The sequence below is a fragment of the Wolffia australiana genome, chromosome 16 (assembly GCF_029677425.1).
Source record: "Wolffia australiana isolate 7733 chromosome 16, ASM2967742v1".
Taxonomy (NCBI): domain Eukaryota; kingdom Viridiplantae; phylum Streptophyta; class Magnoliopsida; order Alismatales; family Araceae; genus Wolffia; species Wolffia australiana.
Genome location: NC_135850.1, coordinates 13,315,001 through 13,337,500, shown reverse-complemented (window position 1 = coordinate 13,337,500; position 22,500 = coordinate 13,315,001). Strand labels below are relative to the sequence as shown.

The window sequence follows — 22,500 nt, the reverse complement described above, 5'->3', positions numbered from 1 at the left end:
GATCAGGTTTAGGGGCCAGGGAAACCTGATAAGGGATTAGCAAGTTGGGGGGATCTGATAATACACAAATTATTGGTTCAATTCTATGAAATTTACCTATCTTATGCATTAAAATAATCAAATATGTGTGTTATCAAGATTAAGAGGATTAAATCTATTTTTTAGTTTGATGTTCTTATTTTTATGGATTTAATCAAATTTTGATGGATTTTTCTGACCGAATCCTTAAAGAACTCAATTTTATGGATTTTCTCAGTTGGAATATATATTTTTATTATAATTTTATGACTTAGTATTATTTTATAACAATTTATGAATCTTATTTTTGGTTTTATAATGTGCTCACCACGTGTTGCCATTCGATTTGTTGAATGGCGACTAATCATGCAACTCTGCAATGATTAGCAATGATAATCATTGCAAAGAGGTTCAGTTATGGCATCGTGCATCACAATGCTATAATGCGCCAATCATTAGCTGACACACTGACATATTTTTCTACAGGAGGCAATGTGGACCAATGAAAAAATGAAGCAATTTAAATTGCAATAAATGCAATCCGAGAATCGAGCAAGAAAATGATTAAACAATAAAAAGTAAGTGAACAATTGCAGTGGTACACTTGGCGCACACGTGTAACCTCGCAATTCATTAAAAAGGCAAAAAGGTACTGATGCGGCGTGTGAAAACACATGCCAGGTCAGATAATAATCAAGGAATATTCTATTTTTTCTGATGTGAATGACGCACATCAGCGCGTCAGTCACTAAAAAGAGATGAAATCGTAGAATATTCAATGATGTAGTGCGTGGCAACGCAACACCATGTCATGCAATAAAGGAATATTAAAAACCATTTTTTGTCTTTTTTCTCCAGCAGGATCACATTGCGAGTGAATGAGGAAGACGAGGCAATCAAAATCATTCCAGAATATTTGACGATTAGACTGCTCAACCAAAACCGGAAAAGAGGAAGCGTTAGCTCTGATGATGAGGCAAGAGTAAAAATGAAGGGCTAGACTTACACTAAATTCAAGACGTGATATCTCACAATCCACAGGTCTGATTGAGCTAAACTTTTCATGGTTGCTTTGTCTCCCCCCCCCCCCCCCTCATGCTAGTGATGAGTACATATCTTCTCCACATGTCATGATAGCACATTATTAATAGATACTATGTATATTTGAAAATGGATTGAATGTTCATGGCACAATGTTTTGATGGTTCGTGGATTGGTGAATGATTTATTAATTTTTAAATGTGTTTAACATGGTTTGGATGTGATGAATGGGATGTTGTAACTAAAAAGATGTTGAGAAGACAATGATGATGTAGGTGGAAGAAATAAATTTGGATTATCATCTGCCGCCCGGATTATGTGAGTTACTCTTTGATGATGGCCTCTTCTACCTCTATGTTAATTTTAGCCTTCATTCAACATTCTAAGATCAAAAAATCTTAATGTGTCTCAAAATAACTCCCTTCACTCGGCCTATAAGATGTCTTTTGTAGCTTTGAAGGGAGAAATTTATAGTTTTAAGGATATCGATGGGTATAAGATAAAAAATAAACATACTTCAGTGTTGCAGCCCAAAATTCATGCTAAAAATTATCAGTTCTACAAGTGGACCCAATATAAGTCATCATATGGTTTCTCTCTCTTCACTTGATTTGCATAATGGATTTCAGAGTGTAATTGCAAGATCATTTGTATATATGGTGGGAATCCTTTACAGAGCTCAATGTCTGATTGTCGCTAATACGGTATCTATTTAATGAGGCTCTAACTCATGTTCCCCCAGGCCTCATTGTCCTCATATGATTTCCCAATTATTACCCATGGGCATGTTCATTATGAAAAGAACAAATAAAAGTAGTTAGAGATGTAAATGCCACATTCAAGGCACATACAATGTGTTCCATTGTATATGTTGTGATTTGAATTTACAAGTTTTTACTTGTATTATGTCACTCGGAGCACATAAACCAACCTGATTATTTACATTATTTTTGAATTAAGGTGCTGCAAATTGTGGTTCCATAGTGACTCCATTTTTGTAATCATTGGTGCTTAGTCATTGGTCACCCTCTAAAAGTGAATTTATGAGACATGGCATAATGCCATTAGTTTGAGATAAATCAATAAACATGTTTCAATAAACATATATACAATTATTTTCTGATTTATATAAAATAGTTTATTTATGAATTTCATGCTATAAGATTACATTAGAATACAGAAAATTCAAAAAATAAAATTTCGTTCTAACCATTTAAAGATGAATGGCTGATCATTTCAATGCTAATAAGCAAGGAAAATTAATAATATTTTGGCATTAATCAGTGAGACATCAGTCAGTTTGACTCAACATGGACTTATTCAACTCAGGTTATAAGATATACTGCACAGGTTGACTTATATTTGGTTCATTCAACTAATATTCTAAGAAATACTGGGCCGAGTTGACTTAGTTTGGACTCATTTGACTTAATTCCAAAATTCACTTGGCCTGCTTGACATGGCTTGGATTTATTCAAATGTTTGTATGAAACACTGTATCGAGTTGACACAAGTGGGCCTGAGTCCACCCAAATTCAGCCCCTGAGAATTTGACCTTGATTGAGTCGAACCTAAGCTTGTTGGGGTTGGGGGGGCAGGGTGATTTTGTTCTCCCATGATGGGTTAATGTTTTTTTGGGTGGCTCAGGAGTACAACCGATCATGGTACCCAATCCAAATAACAAAAAGTTTTATTTTCCTTCAAAATCAAATGTACCTCTCAATCCCTTACTTGCCTTATGATATAATTCAACTATTGAAACTATGTGAATAATTTACAGGATAACAGCTCTTGTAATTTTAATCATAAAAAATCTGAGATCTAGATTGATCTAGTGGTGGTATGATATTTTCTCAAAGATTGAGAAATATAACCATCATAACCCATAGCTCAGCCATTTTGGGAGAATCACATAAAACCATGATATTAGTGAAAATTTGATCTCTATAGTAAGCCACCAGGTTAGCTGATGAGTATTCCTTGATTTACAAATAATTGAAAATAAAAATAGTTATATAATTTTTCATCTAAGTTTCTTTGAATTTTTACCTAATTTCAGAAGACTTGTATGTTTTTTATGCATAATTCAAATGAGAGTGACCGAAAATTGGATGACACAAAGGTTAATAATATAACCTAATGTACAGTTTTTTCTAATGAGTCTCAAAATTTTGAATCTATAATTCTAAATTGTAAAAATAATATTAATTTTATTTTTTTATCATTTGTCTTATAAACAAGTTTGATTTCCATAGCTATGTAGTATTAGAAATGGAATTGTTCAAACATAGCAACGTATTAAAAAACACATATGTGATTTTTTAATTTTGAAAAATATTCAAGTCTTTTAATTTTACAGATGTAGATAGAAATATGGAAAAAGAATATCTTTTATATGAAAAACAAATAAAAAAATTATATGTGAAGATTGAAGGCCATTAACTTCAAGGCAATGTATTGATTTTAATGAAGTTATGTTATGAAGTTAACAAGGAATTTGGTCAACCCATACCACTCTATAAACAAAATAATAGTATTTTTTCAAAATCATATCAAGAGTTTTTGGATCAGCTGGAAATTCAAAACCATCTCATAAATGCACACCACCTATGCTCATGGAATGTCTTGACATAGTGAACTTAGCAAGTAAGGTCAATGGATAATGATGGAAATATGTGTGGCCGGCAAACCAATCACACATTCCACATCTTGTTCCATGTTCATTAATAGAACATATTCATTATAGTGCACGTGTGAAGCGTATAATGAAGTCCATGAATTCATGATCAGACTTAGTGAATTATGATGAGATCGCAATACGGAGATCACTAGTCTTTAAGCATGTGTTCTAAATATTCCTATTCGAAGGATGTGCGAGAAGGACATCGAAGTATATGGATAGAATAGCACTATCTAGCCTCACTCATATGATGAGTATGGCCGGTCCCGTAGACACTAGTGTGGCGACACTAAGGGTAGATAGTGGGTGCTCTTTAGTGGAAAGAGTTCATTGAATTGATCCGTACGAATCCCTAAATGGTATTATACTGAACTGTCAATCAGGTTGATTCCTTGAGACACCAAAGACGTCTTGTGGACAAATGGTTGTATTTTGGCTATGGCCAACGAGTCTCTAATCATGGGATTCTAAACGGTCTTAGTTCGGGTGCATCAAGAAGCACACGAAGGCGATTGAGTGGTCAAGATGGGATCGTCCACCCTCGGTATAAGAGGTGACAACTCAAGGAAGATGATGCGATGAAGTCCTTGGCCAAGGCAGTGAAATATCGGAGAAGAGTTCTCCGATGGTTTCCGAATGCATCAATACTAACTCGGATGATCAATTAGGGTTTGACAGTTGACCATACCCTAAATCGTCCAAGGAGCATCAAGTGGATGAGGGATTATACATACACGGTAACCGATGACGAACAGGTTCCATGAGTGAGTCGTTACACACTCATTTGTATCTTCTGGGACACGAGGTGTAGCTTGGCACCCCACGTGTCGGAGTCTCGACCTATCGATTGGGTTAAATCAATCCGACGTTAGTTAATCTATATGATGATATAGTTAATTAATTTGGAAGGCCAATAAAGGTTATTAGGCCGCTGGAGTCGTTAACTAGACTGATACATGGGCCTAGAGGGTCACACGCAAGTGGTCTTTTGGACGTTGGAAGATATACTTAAGTTTTGGGGGGTTTTATGAAAAATACCCACTTAGCATAAATAGGGGAAGGCCCTGAACAAAATTCACCTAGGCCAAAATTGTTTAGGGGCCTTTCCCCTTCTTCTCCACTCTCCCCACACCCCCTCTCCATCCCTGATGTGATCGGGACGACATAACGACGCCGACAGAGAAAGAACGGGGCTCGTCAACGAGAAGGAGGAGATCCGACGTGCCGAGGACCGCGTGGATACGTCTAGAGGCTGCACACTTGAGCAGCTCGACTCGTCTCGCTCCAAGATCGAAGAAATCACGAATGAGATTCATGCAAAGGTACTTCGTTCAATGTTTTTGTCGATGTCGTTCGATTCGCAAAAAGACTTCCACTGCGCATCATTTTTGTTCTATTCATCCAAGTCAAGGCCTCTAGAACCCAACAGATAAAACCATCAAATCTTGACTCCAAATTTGGATGGTGAAATATATACTTCATGTGTGACTATATCCCAAATTTATAGATCAATCAAAATTCTTTTGTTCACTAAAAAACATCTACCACGATATCGCTTTTGTTCATGGGCTACCTTGAGTAATTGAATTGAATATTTTCTACAGGGAAATATACATCGAATCAATGTTTGTTTTTGAAATAGATTTTTCTATAGTATGAATTAATAATCCAAGTAGTTTAGTAACAGAACTATATGAATAGATATGTAACAGACTTAGGCAGATTAAATATCAATTAATTTATCCATCTATCTCATATTTGAATAAGATATATATATATATATATATATATATATATATATATATATATATATATATATATATATATATATAAACCTGAAATACAGTGATTTATATTTCATATCATCTTGAATGCATATCTTGTTGAGTATAAAGTTTACCAAACATATAGTATCTTGCACACATATTATGTTAAACACAAATTATATGTTAAATACTTGTGCATAACACTTGAAAATCATTGATATCTATTTGTGAGCTTGCTTGATTATTACTTGAATTCTTAAGAAAGGTTAGAGGATTGTGGACATCATTTGGACTAGTCTAAGTGAGCAAGGAGAGAGAAACATGTGAGAAGGTGGAGGACTCGTACATCCGAGAAACATAAAGGGGCTAAGGATGTCAAACTCTTTGCCAAATTTTTTATTTTTTGATAGCCAGTGTATTCTCTTTTACTAAGTGTTTTTTTTCTTGGGGCATTAAACTTAGGTAAGGGATTTTAAAAACTCCAATTCAGATATCCCCAGGACAGGAGTAAGGGACTAGGCCGAACTTGAATAAAAATCTGTGGCTTGACCTCCTTCAATTGTCCTACACTAGATTGGTATAAAATCATATGGTTAGGAGTAACTTAAACTAGAAATTTTTAAAAGGTCTCATTCACCCCCCTCTTAGGCATAACCTAGCCATTATAAACTAAAATATGTGGAGTGTTCTCTATATAAATAGAGAGAAATAGTAAGAGACGCTTGTTGCATAATCTCTGTGGTGTTTTCTCTGGAGAGAGAGAAGGAGAGATAGAGAGAGATCTGTTGGCATATGTGGTGTGTTCTCTAGAGAGAGGTAAAGAGTAAGAGACACTTGTTGCATAATCTATGTGGTGTGTTCACTGGAGAAAGAGAGATGTGTCGGCATAATGTGGTGTGTTCTCAAGAGATGAAGAGGTAAAGAAAGAGATAGAACTATGTCATGACATTTCATTCACCCTGCCTGATCCCTAAGTGACTTGACCTCTCAAGTAGACATGGTTCTGCAGTGTGGTGCAAAATTTTGCACCAAGCGTGGGAAAATTTTATCTGAAATGTGCAATGTGAGGTGTAATTTATGGGCAGAAATTTGCATGGCACACCATAAAAAATTACACATTCAAGGGAATATTTATATTATTAAAAAGTTGTATAGTTATATAAGTATTTTATTTATATATAATTATGTTTACTGTGAATTATTTTATAAGAATTTTTATGCCGACAAATATTTTATCAATATCAGATATTAGGTAGACGTGAGGTTTTAATAACAGCTTAATAACTTACAGAACTTAGGGTCCTAGCGCTCCATTTCTGATATTAGGTAGAAGTTATGGCCCACTACTGTTCCATCAGCCCAGACCCTCCACCCCATCATTGTCTTGATAACCCCCAGTAAGATGAGAGGCAATGAGCTCACAAAGTTTGCATCCCTGTGAACCAATGTCAATCAGGGAAAAAACTTCTTAAATTGAAATGTAGGAGATGTTTTGGGAGAAAATACAATTGCCCTATTTCCCCATGACATCAACTGAAGTTTGGATTGCAAATTCCAAAATTCCACTATCCTTGAGGTGATCATTTCCTGATGTGACCAGTTTGATGTTTATTCTACAAGACTTTTAATCTTGTTTTAATGATTTGTGAGAAAAATACGACTGAACTCCTAAGTTCTGCCCCGAGAATCACAGTGGCTGCTCACCAGAAGGCATATTTTAATCATTTATTTCATAATATTTTCACCAAACCACACAATTACACCACACTAAGGCCTGTGCTGTTCAAATTTTTCACCACACCGCACATCGGATGAAAATTCACCCTCCGCACAAAATCGAGCAACCGAGTTCTGATATCATCATCCGTCGTCAGGATAGCCCATTTCCGAGATCCGGTTCAGCATCTGTCCCGATATCGTCATCCGATATCGAGGTTGGGATGGGCGAACACTACTTGCTAGTGTGATATCTGGCCCATGTATTCAGTCTAAAGGAAGAGAGAGGGAGAGGGATAGAGCAAGAAAGAAGAAAGAGAGAGTTGCTGGTGTGACCTGTGGAGTGTGTTCTCTATAAATAGAAAGAGAGATTTGAGAAACAAATGGTGAAGATTTTGAAAGGAGAAGAGTACAAACAAATCCCACGAGGAACGTTCTTCCCATTTTTCTATTTGGGTTTCAAAGGGTCAAACAGCGGACCTTGTCTGCCATCTCAATCTCTCTCTCTCTCTCTCTCTCTCTCTCTCTCTCCACGACCGGCGTCCGTCGGTGGGAAGAGGGGGGGGGGAGAAGGAGAAGACGAGCTTCTCCGGCCATTGTTCTTCCCCCAGTTGAGATACTTCAATCAATCAATACTTCCCTGAATGCCCCGTCAATCTTCTGAATGCGACGCGTGAACGCCAAGCCCCCGGCGGTGTTGGGCCATCTCCATAGCATCGCCATTCGAGCCAAAACCCAGATGGAAAAACCCATCTTTCCATCGCCCAGCCTTTCAATCTTCACCCAGATCGCCTCCTCCGGCAAGCGCTCCCACCTCAGCGGCGGATTCTGGCTCGCAATCCTGACCGCTGCCGCCCTCTCGCTCTTCCTAATCGCTTGCTTTCTGCCCGTTCGGAGCGATCTGAGGTTTGAAATCATCATCGATGGCGGAAGCACGGGTACCCGGATTCATGTATTCGCTTACGCTGTTGGGCAAGGGGGGATGCCGGTGCTGGATTTGGGGGCGACGTCGACGTTGAAGGAGAACCCGGGATTGTCTGCGTACGCCGGAAATCCGGATCTTGCTGGGGAGTCTCTTGCTGGGCTGCTTGATTTTGGGAAGACGAAGGTGCCCAGAAGCCAATGGGGGCAGACCAAGGTCCGGGTCATGGCTACTGCTGGGCTGCGATTGCTGGATATAAGGGTTCAGGAGAGGATTCTTGAATCTTGTAGGAAGGCGTTGAGGGTCTCTGGCTTCCTCTTTCGTTCTGAATGGGCGTCTGTTATCTCAGGCATGTCGGAATTATCTGGAGATGGCATTATCTGGGTTTTGCTCCTTTTTTTTCAAATTATTTTGCCTCAGAAGTTTGCGTTTTTTGTCAAGAGTTTTGGGGATTCTTGTTCGTTTTTTTGTTTTTTATTTGTTCTGAATGAGGAGAGAGTTTTTTATTTGTTCTGAGTGAGGAGATGACATTATCTCGTTTTTGCTCCTTTTTTTCAATTATCTTGGCTTTATTTGTTCAGGCATGTCGGAATTATCAGGAGATGACATTATCTGTTTTTTGCTCCTTTTTTTCAATTATCTTGGCTTTATTTGTTCAGGCATGTCGGAATTATCAGGAGATGACATTATCTGTTTTTTGCTCCTTTTTTTCAATTATCTTGGCTTTATTTGTTCAGGCATGTCGGAATTATCAGGAGATGACATTATCTGTTTTTTGCTCCTTTTTTTCAATTATTCTTGGCTCTATGCCTCGTAGGTTTTTGGGGATTCTTGTTTGTTTCCGTTTTTTTAATTGTTCTGAGTGAGGAGAGAGTTTTGAGACGTTTTGTTTTCAGGTACTGATGAGGGTATTTACGCTTGGGTTGCGGCCAATTATGCTCTGGGAACGTTGGGCGCCGACCCTGGGGAGACAACTGGGATAATTGAGCTCGGTGGAGCTTCTGCTCAGGTGCATTTTCTTTCAATCTTGACTTTATGTGGTTTGGAATGCTTGCACTGTTCGTTTCTTGGTGACATGTAGAAAATGTGATGATTGTGGCTCAAGTGAACAGGGAAGAGATATCACTCAGAATCACACATAAGAAAGAATTCTATTCAGTACTCTTAAATACCCACTTTATTTCTTCGTTTTCAAATGATATTTTAGGCTCATATTTATCCCTTGACCAGATCAAAGTGGACATCCCATTCCATTATTTCAGCTGCGATGGGCCAGTCCTATGCCTTATATGCCTCATGAATCGGTCCATGACCTAGACTGTTATGCTATGACATCGCACTTGCCATGCTAAAGCTGCCCCTGCGCCCTGCACCATCCCAAGGCATGCCGAATGATGTGAAATAGTTATTTGGGTTGTGTGAAGGCTCAAGCTCCATGTTAGGTTCTTCAAAGTATATCCCAGCATAGGCTCGTCTCACATCGACGACAATGTCATCAACCCTCATTGGCATCAACAGTTGACGTTGACAACTACAGGGTATTTCTATAAATTTGCACCAGCCATCAAGGTCAGCCATCAACTTAGTAACTTTGAATTTTGCCAATCCCGTCAACATTAACATCATCTTCAACATCAACCAGCCTTGTTGACAATGACAATGACACCAAAAGAAAGTGTAGAAATTTGAAGGTGATGGCAAGATTGATGCCTGCTGTATGTTGACACCATCAGCTGCATAACACCAACCAACATCAACAACACTCGTCAATGTTGTCCGACATCCCAAACCCTCGTCCACTATGTGGGCCATTGTCTTGGGGCAGAAGTGCCTTGTGTGTGGTGGCCCACACTGATGGTTTGAGCCACATCAATTCAGCGGTGTTGGTGCAGTGGAATGGAAGAAACCAGCGATATGCAATATTGATTAGGATGCTTCTAATGGTAGCCATATCTGATATCTGTTATCGGATATTGCGATATCCATTATCCAGAAAAATCTGAGACAATCCTATAATGGATAATGGTTTCAGGGTTGAAAAAATGAATGATGATAACAGATATCGTCAAGCAGATAACAATATCGGACACCGATATCCTTAAGCTGGATAAGGACAACAATTACAAACGATGAGGAGCTCAATAACTGATATCATTAAGCCTCTCTCTCTCACTGTCTCTTGCACTGCTCTCTCTAAATCGCTCTCAGTCTCTCTCGCTTGCCCTCCCGCTCTCTCTGTCTAATGCTCTTGCTCTCTCTCTTTCCCTCCCCCTCTCTCTCTGGCTCTCTCTCTCTCTTCCCCTTCCCCTTCTCTCTCTGGCTCACTCTCTCTCTCCCCCCTTCCCCCTCTCTCTCTGGCTCCCTCTCTCTCTCCCCCTTCCCCTTCTCTCTCTGGCTCGCTCTCTCTCTCCCCCCTTCCCCCTCTCTCTGGCTCTCTCTCTCCCCCTTTCCCCCTCTCTCTCTGGCGCTCTCTCTCTCTCTTCTTCCCCCTCTCTCTGGCTCACTCTCTCTCTCTCCTCTCCCCCCTCTCTCTGGCTCTCTCTCTCTCTCTCCCCTTCCCCTTCTCTCTCTGGCTCACTCTCTCTCTTCCCCTTCCCCTTCTCTCTCTGGCTCACTCTCTCTCTACCCCCTTCCCCTCTCTCTGGCTCTCTCTCTCCCCTTTCCCCCTCTCTCTCTGGCTCTCTCTCTCTCTCTCCCTTATCCTCTCTCTCTGGCTCTGTCTCTCCCCTCTTCCCCCTCTCGCTCTCGCTCTCTCTCCCCCCTTCCCCCTCTCTCTCTGGCTCTCTCTCTCTCTCTCCCCCCTTCCCCCTCTCCCTCTGGCTCTCTCTCTCTCTCTCACCCCGCTTCCCCCTCTCTCTCTGGCTCTCTGATAGAACCTGCAGTGATATGTACCGCAGAATGACCTTGCTAGGTCCGGAGTAACTCTTCCGATAAAATGCTTCGCTATAGTTAGGATGTTAGAGTCCGACTGCACGACTCGACGAACACCAGAACGTAGTGTAAGAACTATAACCACCGTACGATGCAAATCCGTAGAGAAAAAAAAAGAAACAGTAATCTCTCAAGTACGAAGGAATCAAACTATAAGAGTGGATAGCTGCAGGCGAGACCGGATCGGCTCCCTCCTTGTGAAGACGATGGGACGAGTCGAATCAACCCTTCCTCCTCGAGAGAATCTCTTCGTAACAACTTCTGATCGAATGCCTCCTTCTGCCTCTGCTGTTCCCACTTTATTCTCTTCTGCTCTTGGACTCCACGTTGGCACGTGACGTGGCCACTCTCTTATGCCGTTTGCTTTGATAAGTCCTGGGGAGGACTGTATCACTCTCTCTCTCCCCCCTTCCCCCTCTCCCTCTGGCTCTCTCTCTCTCTCCCCCCCTTCCCCCTCTCTCTCTGGCTCTCTCTCTCTCTCTCCCCCCTTCCTCTCTCTCTTCCTTCCCCCTCTCTCTGACTCTCTCTCTCCTTCCTGCTCTCTCTCTTCCTTCACTCTCTCTTCCTCCTTCTGTCTCTCTGTCTCCTTCCCACTCTCTCTCCTTCCAGCTCTCTCTTTCTCTCCGTCCCGCTTTCTCTCTCTCTCTCTCTCTCCTTATTGCTCTCTCTCTCTCTCTCTCTCTTTCCTTCACTCTCTCCCTCCTTCCCACTCTCTCTCTCCTTCTCTCTCTCTCTCTCTCTCTTCCCTCGCTCTCTCCCTCTCATCTGTCTGTCTCTGATTGTCGCTCGTTCTCCCTCACTCGCAATAGAGCAACCCACACAAGTATGTTATATCATTAATATGTTTTGATATCTGTGGACGATATTGGTTATCAAAACATAAAAATCTCAGAAATTGAGATACACATCTGGATGACGGATATGATTATGGGTAACCTAGATAATTTTTTTGTTATCCGTATTCAGATACCTCAATTGAATAATGGATAACAATAATGGAACTCTCGATAGCAAACGAAAGTGAAAAGATACTATTTCCAATATTGTTATCCATTATCCCTTTTTGTATTCATTATCCAACGGTAGCACCCTATCGTTGATGACTAAGGGCACCACAAACGTAGACATGGCTGCAGAATTGACCGCAGAGGCCATGATTCTCCAGATTGCATGGCTGCTGTGATTGGCAATCGCCTTTGTATTTTGCAGCCGTGGCAGGATTTGCAATCATCGAAAACCAGTGTGATGGTAAGTGTCCGTTCTCCAGCAGTGCCAAATGTTTGAACGTGCATTGATAGTGATTGTGCCAAAAGAAGAGGATATTGTGGTCATGGGGACCTTCCCCTGGCTTCTCCTTATGCATGAGTTGTGGAGGGAGCTGTGATGAAACGTATTGTCAATGGTTGTTGCCATGATTCCGCTAACCAGTTAAAACTAGAACTTATATTAGTTGCATTGGCATTCGATGGCAACAGAGCCAGCTCTGATGGCAGTTTCAGTGACGTCCGTTGTGGTCATATGATCACAATGTTTTCTGTAACATTGAAGATTGCACTGAGCTCCTCTGTAGCTCACCGTAGTGGTTGCATCATAGGTAGTAGCAGCAGATGTAACACAAATTGCAGCATTGGAGGAAGAGAGAGATATTGAAGAGCCAGAATCAGAGGATATTAATAAAGACAGTTAACAAGAGCCTCATCACCAAATGACTATTTCTCAATATAAATGAAGGATTTATGTATTTTCTTCTTGTTAACTGTCTTTATTAAAAGGGAAAATATCATGGAGGATAAGGAAAGGCAAAGATGCAGCTAGTAAGCTGAAATAACAAAATCTAAGCTGGAGGGGTTGAGAATCTTGTTGTCAAACCACAAATTGTGGCTTGGATTAGGGGGTTTGAACTGCACTTCTAGCTATCAGTAATACATATAACTGTCGAAAATTATTTCGACCTAGGATAAATATTTTATGCCTAAAGCTTTTCATGAAATGTGACTTCCTGTTTCACTAATTTAATGTGCTTTTCCCACGTGTTTTGTTTCCTTTATTCTTCCTCATGTTTGTACAGGTTACCTTCGTCTCGAACGAGCAGCTCCCTCCTGAATTCGTCCATGTACTTCGATTTGGGAAAGTTACATACAACCTTTACTCCCACAGCTTCCTCCATTTTGGTCAGGTGAAAAAAGCGAACAATTTTCTGAATTCATAGCATTCAAGGTGGACTGGTCTCCATTTAGGTTGCCTACAGTTTAAAATAGTTTTGCATATTTTTCTGATTAAGAAAGTTAGTAGCAGGAAATCATGGAACATGAATTGCATCTCTTGTAGACGTTTTATGCTTTCTGCAGTGTGGGTTGCTTTCATTGTAGGTTGCCTTCTGAATTGATCAACACATTAACTGTTTTTTTGTGTGTTCTCTTGGCTTGTTTACTGTCTTTGCATGCTTGGGTATTGTCAACTTCTAGCTGATCCTGCAGTCGTGGAGCTTCTCCACCTGTTCAAAACCTAGCCGCCAGAGAGAGAGAGAGAGAGGAAGGGAGAGACAGTTTCAACAAAAGAAAAAACCTTAACGATTCAAAAGGTTTCCCAGTATTTAAACTGGGTTTACAGTTATTGGGTCTCGCAGACCCAGTACGATGGATCCGCAATCATAAGGGTATTTCTACAATAACAAGACTTATAGGGTTTAATAAAAGAAAGTAAAAATAAAAGAAAATTGAAGGAGGGAAGTGGTGGCTGTCTGCTGACACCCCCCCCTCAAGCTGGGAGATATATATTCTTCATGCCCAGTTTGCTCGTCAGCCTTTGAAATATGCTTCCAGGTAAGCCTTTGGTAAGGATGTCTGCTGCCTGATCTGCTGACTGGACATACTTTATCTTGATTATGCCTTCATCAATTTTCTCCCAGATGAAGTTTCTGTCATTCTCGACATGCTTTGTACGACCATGTTGAACAGGATTATGTGCAATATCGATAGCTGACTTGTTGTCGCAGCGAAGTATAATTGGTCCTTCTTGGTAAGCTCTCAAGTCTTCCAGTACTCCTTTTATCCAAAGTGCTTCACATATTCCTTTGGCTAATGCCCTGAGTTCGGCCTCAGAGCTCGATCTTGACACAACATCTTGCTTCTTACTTCTCCATGTAGTAAGGCTTCCTCCAATAAAGGAACAATATCCTGATGTCGATCTTCTATCTAGGATTGATCCTCCATAGTCTGCATCGGTGTACATTTCTAGAGACGTATCTCCCCTTCCTTTAAACAGTAGGCCTTGTCCAGCTGTACTTTTCAAATATGACAGGATTCTGTGTGCCGCATTCAGGTGAGGTTCCCTTGGGCTATGCATGAATTGGCTCAGAACTCCCACCACAAATGCTATGTCTGGTCTTGTATGACTCAGATATATCAGATTACCAACTAAACGTTGGTACTGATCTTTGTTGACCGGGGCAGCATATTCACAAGTACTAGGCTTAATGTTTGGATCAATTGGAGTTCTCGAAGGTTTGCACTCAGCCATCCCTGTCTCATATAAGAGATCTAATGTATATTTCCTCCGTGAAATAAAAATCCCTTCATCAGAATAAGCAATTTCAATTCCCAGAAAATACCGTAGTTGGCCAAGAGATTTAATATCGAAAAACTTGCTCAGCTGGCTACTCAGGTGCTGGATCTCTTCATAATTATCACCTGAAATTATGATATCGTCAACATACACCAAGAGGATCACAATTCCTCCCGAGGTGGAATGCTTGACAAACAGAGTATGATCCCAGTTACTTTGCCTATAGCCCATTTCTTTCATAGACGTAGAGAATCTTCCAAACCAAGCTCTGGGTGATTGTTTTACCCCATATAGAGCTTTCTTCAGACGGCACACCTTCCTTCCCCCTTGTTCACCATTATATCCTGGGGGTAAGTCCATATATACCTCCTCTTCAAGGTCACCATGTAGAAACGCATTTTTAACGTCATATTGGTGCATCTACCATCCCAACTTCGCAGCCACTACTATGAGCATTCTTACAGTGTTTAACTTCGCCACAGGAGTAAATGTCTCTTTGTAGTCAATTCCATATGATTGAGTATAGCCTTTGGCGACCAGTCTAGCCTTATAGTGCTCAATTGAGCCATCTGAATTATATTTGATGGTATATACCCATCTACAGCCTACTATCTTCTGGTTGCTTGGCACAGGCACTACCTCCCATGTGTTATTCTTTCGTAATGCTTCCATTTGTACTTCGATTGCTTCTCTCCATCTTGGTATCTTCATTGCCTCTTCAACATTAATTGGTATATCTTCTTTGTCAACATTGGTAAGGAATACATGATAGCTTGGAGTGACTCTTTCATAGTCAACAACATGTGATAGGGGATACCTGCCATGCTGAGTGCATGTATGCTTCCCTTTTCTTAGGGCAATTGGCCAGCCCAGATCTTCATCCTGTAATCCTTCTTCGACCGATATCTCCTCATCAACAATGGGACTATCTGCTCCTCCTCCAGGCTGTGAAGTATGTGTAGGGGAACTCTCTGCATTATCGTCTCCAGTAATAATTTGACCTGATCCTTGTCCTGATGCTTGAGTTTTATTCAGCCATTGGCTCTCCTGACCTGTTGTAGATCTCATGTTGTAGTCATCTTCTTTTTCATTACCCTTTGTTTTAAGGGAATCTGGAACATGCCCCAACTCCGCTCCATTATTGTTGCTTGATTGGCTGTAGTACATATTGTCTTCATTGAAGGTCACATCTGCAGAGATAAAGAAATTCCTCAAGATTGGGCTGTAGCATTTATATCCTTTCTGGGTAGGTGAGTATCCCAGAAACACACGCTTAATTGATCTTGGAGTGAGTTGCTACTAGGGTTATGAACATGAACAAAATCTGTACAGCCAAAGACTCTTAGTGGAATGGATGAACTTATCTTGACCTCTAGAAAATACCTTGACATCAATTCAAGGGGGCTTTGATTTTCTAGTTTTCTGGAGGGAAGTCGGTTAATCAAATATACAGGTGTAAGAATGGCATCTCCCCAGAATTGACGTGGAACTTGGCCTTGGAAGAGTAATGTCCTGGTAGTGGCAATCACATGCCCAATTTTCCTTTCTACAATCCCATTCTGCTGAGGAGTATTTACACAAGAAGACTCATGAATTATACCCTGATCACTGAAATAGGTGGTCAATAAACTGTTAAAATAATCTTTGGCATTGTCAGATCGAAATTTTTAATCTTGATTCTTTATCATTGTGCAAAAATCTTGAATAATCTTGGATGCTTCAGACTTATATTTAAATAAGTGTACCCATGTATTCTAGTACAATCATCAATGAGAATAAGAAACCAGCTCTTCCCTTTGATAGATGGAGTTCTGCAAGGTCCCCAAATATCACTATGAATCATATCAAACGGACGATGCCTCCTTTCACTACTGCCAGAAAAAGAAGCTCGCTTAAGTTTTCCAAACGGACATGCATCACAAAATAAGTTTGATAAACCACTGGTTTTTACACAACTAGGAAATGTCCTTTTCCAAACATCAACAGACAGATGTCCAGTTCTAGAATGCAAAAGTTTGACTTCTTTAAACTTCGCAGGTTCTGCGACTATGCTCCCTTTTGTTGTAGATTTGGAGCTTCCCACCATCAGAGCATCTCTAGGATTATCTTCCACTTGAATAAGCCCATTCTTCCTCTTAACAGATCCAATCCTTCGGTTGAGTACCTTGTCAAATAAGAAACACTCATCAGAATTTAAGACCATAGCACATTTAATATCTTTCACTAGCCGTTGAGGAGAAATGAGTTGTGCTCGCAGTCCTGGCACATGCAATACTTCTCTGAGAAGTCCCAGGTGATTGATGTGGACTGTTCCGATTCCGGTTACAGGAAGTACCTGTCCACCGGCAGTGATAACCTTCCTTGGAGTGTAACACAAGGAGTATGTGGTGAAAATATGCCTGCTTGGGGTCATGTGATCTGTTGCCCCTGAGTCGACTATCCAGTCTAAATGGAGAGGAGATGAGTAAAAACTGTTGAAATTAGATGATCACCTGATCTCACCATAGACGTAGAGCCGAGCATACTCTTCAGCCTTTCAACTTCTTCTTTTAGGATGCTTAGTAAGCTTCCTGGCGTAGCTTGAGAGATCTTTCGATCTTCTGAGCTTGTTTCTTCAAAATCATCCTTGGCTTCTTCCTGGGAGGTAGCATTGTTTGCTTGACCTGTGCGTGTCGGTCTTCCATGTAGTTTCCAACATTGGTCAATATTGTGATTTCGTCTCTTGCAGTACTTGCAGAATAATCCATCCTTTGGTTGGAATTTTTTATTCTTCTGACTGTTCTGGGTCGGTGGAGTCTTTTGTGGCACCGTCTTGGACATAAGACTTGTGCCGCTATCTCCCGTCAGCGGTTCTGAAGCCACACCGAAACTCTCTTCTTCTTCACGAATAAGTCGAATAGCTTCTTCGAGGTCCGGCACCTTTTCTCGGTTTAGAATTTGGCTTCTCACAGCTTCATACTCACTATTCAGACCCATAAGGAATTTATATAATCTGTCCTTCAATACATAAGCCCACTCCTCAGAATTTAGATTCCTCACAGGACGATAGTGGTCGATCTCTCTCCATATAGATTGCAGCTCATTGACATAGGACGTTACGTTTCTCTCGCCCTGAGTCAGATTGGCTGCCCTGGTCACCAAGCGATAAATCCTCCAGTCTCTACCCATGGAGCTTCCTTTCTGTGCATGATCCCATATGTCTTTTGCTGTCTTAAGAAGCAGATAATTTTTATACTCTTCTCCAGCCATACTTCGTAGGAGCTATGCACGAATCAATGCATCCTCCCGTTTCCAGACTTTGTATCCCGGATTTGTAGGATTCCTGGAAACAAACAAATGATCTGAGAGATCCATACATTCTAAAATGAGCTCAATGTATTGGCCCCAATGTAATGTGTTGAGTCCATCATATCGTAGCTGCTCTGGGACACCAGGAAAAATGATCTGGGTAGACCGATCATATTCTTGGATCATCTCTGGCATTCTTCTGACTCCCTGTGTTGTCCCGGAGCTAGCTCGATCTTCCAAGTCAGCTATAGGTTGATCCTTCTCCCTCCTTTCAGATGAATCCTACTCTGTCACGTTTCGGACAGGGTGGAAGAATAGTTTGGCAGTCAATGTAGGGTCTCGCCTGTGGAATGCAGATCCTTGCGAGGCTCTGATACCATGTCAACTTCTAGCTGATCCTGCAGTCGTGGAGCTTCTCCACCTGTTCAAAACCTAGCCGCCAGAGAGAGAGAGAGAGAGGAAGGGAGAGACAGTTTCAACCAAAGAAAAAACCTTAACGATTCAAAAGGTTTCCCAGTATTTAAACTGGGTTTACAGTTATTGGGTCTCGCAGACCCAGTACGATGGATCCACAATCATAAGGGTATTTCTACAATAACAAGACTTATAGGGTTTAATAAAAGAAAGTAAAAATAAAAGAAAATTGAAGGAGGGAAGTGGTGGCTGTCTGCTGACAGGTATCTCGCTCATATCTTCTGGACATTGATTTCTTTTTTTATCATTCCGTCACGATCAGACCCATTTCACTTGGCCAGCCTTTTGGTCCTGTGACTGTAATCTTCCCATGTTTTGGTTTTTGGTCAACCCAACCCTACTAAGTGGCAGACTCGTCTTTACTCTTCTATGTGTTCCTTTGAAACAGGGTGGCTCCTTCTCTCTTCTTCCCTCAGTATCTCAGTCCCGTTTCTCCCTCTACAATCCTCGTCCTCGTGATTGTCTCTTCTTCACTGCATCTTCTGGTGGCTCATCCCTGATCAATCCCTACCTCCTCTGTTCAGCCTCTTCCCTGATCATTCCTGGAACTCTCCCATTCGTATCCCTCTTGAACCCCATCCATCTATATCCAATTGAGATTTTCATTATCCGAATTACACCGTAAACAATATGACCAGCTGGTACGTGTCATATTTCTGAATCTCAGACTCCATTTTTGAGCTAATCTTCATATGTGAAAGAAAGGGACGGATTGAGAGGCAAAGAGAGATACAAATACAGAGAGAGGAAAAAAGTGAGAGAGCAAACGAGGGAGAAAGTAAGAGAGGTCGAGCAAAAGGGAGAGAAAGTAAAAGAGGGAGTGTGAAATTGATTCAATCCTGATACACAACAGTGTATCGTAGTCCAACAACAACCTTGAACAAATCTTGAATTGCAAATCCTCTAGGGCATGACCAATAGTAGAATCCAAAATAAAACGAATAGTATCAATGTCACATTGGATAGAAGAAGAAAACGATGAGAAGATAGATGGAGAAGGATCTCCCTCCAGGTCAATCTTTCCCCCTCAGGACGCAGTCGCCCGCTGCTCCGGCCTCCGGTCTCTACGACTGTCCTGATCTTGTCAAACAAACTCCCTGCCCTTGTCTTGCTCAGCTTGCTCTTTTAAAGGGTCTCTCACGTGCAGGCCCACACATGCCTGCAACTAACTTTCATTGTCTTTGGGCCCTCTCTGGTATTTTCGTGTGAGGAATGTATCAGATCCCAACTCTGGGCTTGTATTGGAACTAGGGTGGGGTCGAGACGAGGTAGACGTTCCTGGGGTAATGAGGAGAAACGGGAATGATCTGATGAGGGGTCGAACGGACGGGCCAGGGATAGACCAGGGACGAGCCACCTGAAGACGCGGTGAGGAAGAGAATCACGAGGGCCAGGGATCGTTGAGGATATTTCAGTAATTTTTCCATCAGCATTTTCGTTTTAATTTCTTGTTTAGCCCTACCTTATGGCAAAACAATATTGAAGAGCAAGCCAACCAAAAGATAATAAGACTGATGACAGGCCAGTTCATGATGCGACAGTCCAGAAAATTTTGGGGTGTAATGATAGAAATATAATGCAGGTAAAAGAAGAAATCACCGGATTCTTGATCGCTGAGAGAAATATAAGCTCCGAATGCTTTATCTCCGCCTGCAGGAACTGCAGCAGGGTTGAACTTACAAGAAAAACTGGGCCTCGCTCTCAGACCCTAGCTCTTGGTCATGCGGGCCAACCTTAATGAAGCTTGAGTTTGGCTCAATCAGATCAAATCCCATGTCTCTGCAGTCCTGTAGCCATCCTAGGTTATGCATCAGATTTCAAAATGAAAAGTCAAAGAGGGAGACCAGGCCTAGACGAGGAGAGGGGAGACAAGAACACTTCATTCTTCTTCTTCTTCTTGGCTGCCCTCCTAAAGGGAGGGCATCCCTATTTAAAGGAATTCCATAATAGCCAACTGACTGAAATACCCCTGTGGGCTAACATGACAAAACTACCCCTAGATAGCTTGAGGTTCCTACCAAGGATCCTATCAGAAATCAAGGCATAGAGATTAACACAAAGCAATAGAGAGAGAGAGATAAAGGAAGTAAGACAGAGCAATTGAGTAAGAGAGAGGTGTAGATTTTTTATATGTTTGAATCCTCATTTCCAAGTCATGAAAGTCAACCAAGGGTCTTACAGACCGAGTCAATTTCTTTCTGCCCCATTTCTCCTAGTGCCCTATAGAATAATAGATCCTTTCAACCATGCCAACCTCTAGTCAATGCATGATTACAGTTGTCCACACAACCTTTGATATTTTCAGTGCAGTTTGCATGGTTTTAATGAACTTCAAAATGTTTCTATCCATTTCAATTTACCGTTGTTATTTAATTGCTACATACCTTTAATATCTTGAGCTTCAGTGGGCCTGATTGTTTTCCCAGAGAAACTATGTTCCTTAAGGGACAAGGCTTGTTCACAGTTCATAAGATTTGTGTTTTCTGCAGAATGCTGCTCACGAGACTTTTCATAAAATTCTGAGTTCAAGAGAGAGAAACTCAGGTAAATGACTCCGGCATCAGTTTTTAGAGCTGTTGATGAAACTCATTAATTGATTCGCTATTTCTGTCCCCATATTACTGTACATGATTTGCCTGCGGGAGCACTTGATCCTTCATGAACTACTAAACAATGTTTAAGTGCAGACAAAACATCTTCTACTGTCAGACGCTTGGCGGATCCCTGTGCCCCAAAAGGATTCTCCAAAGGCCTGGAATCAGTTAGTAGCCAAGTAATTGCAACGGGTAACTTTTCAGAGTGTAGATCAGCCGTCCAGGACCTGCTTCAGAAAAGGGAAGGTACCCAGCCTCATGATTTTCCTCATCTTTCTTCAGTTAATCTCCAAAGTCAATGTTTGAAGAAGGTTTATTCAGAATAAATTCCCTGAAGTTCCTGTTCTCAGTTGTCTGGGCTTCTTGTCTCATTTAATAAGTGTTCATTTTCTTGATTCTTGCTGATACTTTTCTATAACCCCAAGGGTATATTGGGCATTTAATCCTATCGGGTCATTTTGAGCATTTTTAGGCAAGTTTTCCCTTTCCCTTTAAATTGTGGTAGCCCTCTCCATGGGAGAATCAATTCGAATAGTTGTGTTTGGGTATCTATCCTAAGGTTTGGCAAAGGCATTCTCGTTGACCTTAGCTCCTTCCCCTCAACCACCAACAAATCCACTACCTCCCTGTGATCGTATCTTATAAGACCCCCGAAGATGTAGATGGTCGAAAAAGCCAAGAATTTCCCTACACAAAAGATAAGCGTTCTTGAAAGGGGTAACAGCAACAATATGATCCCCTTGGATCAATGTACGGTGGAAGAGAATAAGAAGTGAGTCAGCACTGAGGAAGAAAATGGAAGAGGAAGAAGGAATGGGGAACAATAACCAAAGCAACGCCGGATCAGCTCTTGCTCTTCTGGTCAGGAGGATCTCCCGCCAGCCTTCTCGCCTGTGCGATATGAACATCTGAAAAACTGCTCTGATCTGGACAAAATCTTTATTTACAGTCTTCTTGATCCCGCCCTTATTATTATGGCTTCCGCACGTGTTTTACCAGTTGGCACGTGCGAGCTCCCTCCTCTTATGCCTTCTCTAATATGTCTTCATACAGTCCTTGTCAGTATCTCCGGATCTTCAGCTGGTTCCCTCGGCATCAATCATTACCCTATTCCAGATTGAGTCGTCTATTTCTATCTCGTGAATCATCTATCTTCATCAAATGTTGAAAGATTTGATCAATAGAATATCTGGAATAGGTAACGAATCTACCAGTTGGAATGTTAGTTACATCTAGCAGATGTTTATTTCAAATCGTTTTGCAGAGGACTGTGCGTACAAGGAGTGTCGTCTGGGATCAGCTTTTGTTCCTGCATTGCATGGGAGGTTCTTGGCCACGGAGAATTTCTTCTTCACCTCCAAGGTGCTGAGGGAGTAGACAATTAGTCTGACTCCTGGATTCTTCCTGACTTAATAAATTATTTTGAAACGGGGTTTTGCTCATCTCTTTTTTCTTTTTTATTAAAGTTCTTCAGGCTGGGCCGAAAAGCTATTCTCTTGGATTTCA

The 22,500-nt window shown here is 41.2% G+C and overlaps 1 protein-coding gene across 2 annotated transcripts in view; it reads left to right on the top strand.

Moving 5' to 3' along the window:
• The first annotated feature begins 7,666 nt into the window (after window positions 1-7,666).
• The window catches only part of LOC144713563 (putative apyrase 6), a 15,884-nt gene continuing 1,050 nt past the window's right edge, over window positions 7,667-22,500 (top strand). For both annotated transcript variants that reach the window (XM_078588168.1, XM_078588167.1), the window contains exons 1-7: window positions 7,667-8,492; window positions 9,040-9,152; window positions 13,143-13,250; window positions 20,890-20,944; window positions 21,088-21,240; window positions 22,259-22,356; window positions 22,461-22,500. The exon at window positions 22,461-22,500 is cut by the window's right edge and continues 157 nt beyond it. In XM_078588168.1, the coding sequence (XP_078444294.1) occupies window positions 7,886-8,492; window positions 9,040-9,152; window positions 13,143-13,250; window positions 20,890-20,944; window positions 21,088-21,240; window positions 22,259-22,356; window positions 22,461-22,500 (1,174 nt within the window). In that variant the 5' untranslated portion in view covers window positions 7,667-7,885. The remainder of the gene's footprint in view (window positions 8,493-9,039; window positions 9,153-13,142; window positions 13,251-20,889; window positions 20,945-21,087; window positions 21,241-22,258; window positions 22,357-22,460) is intronic.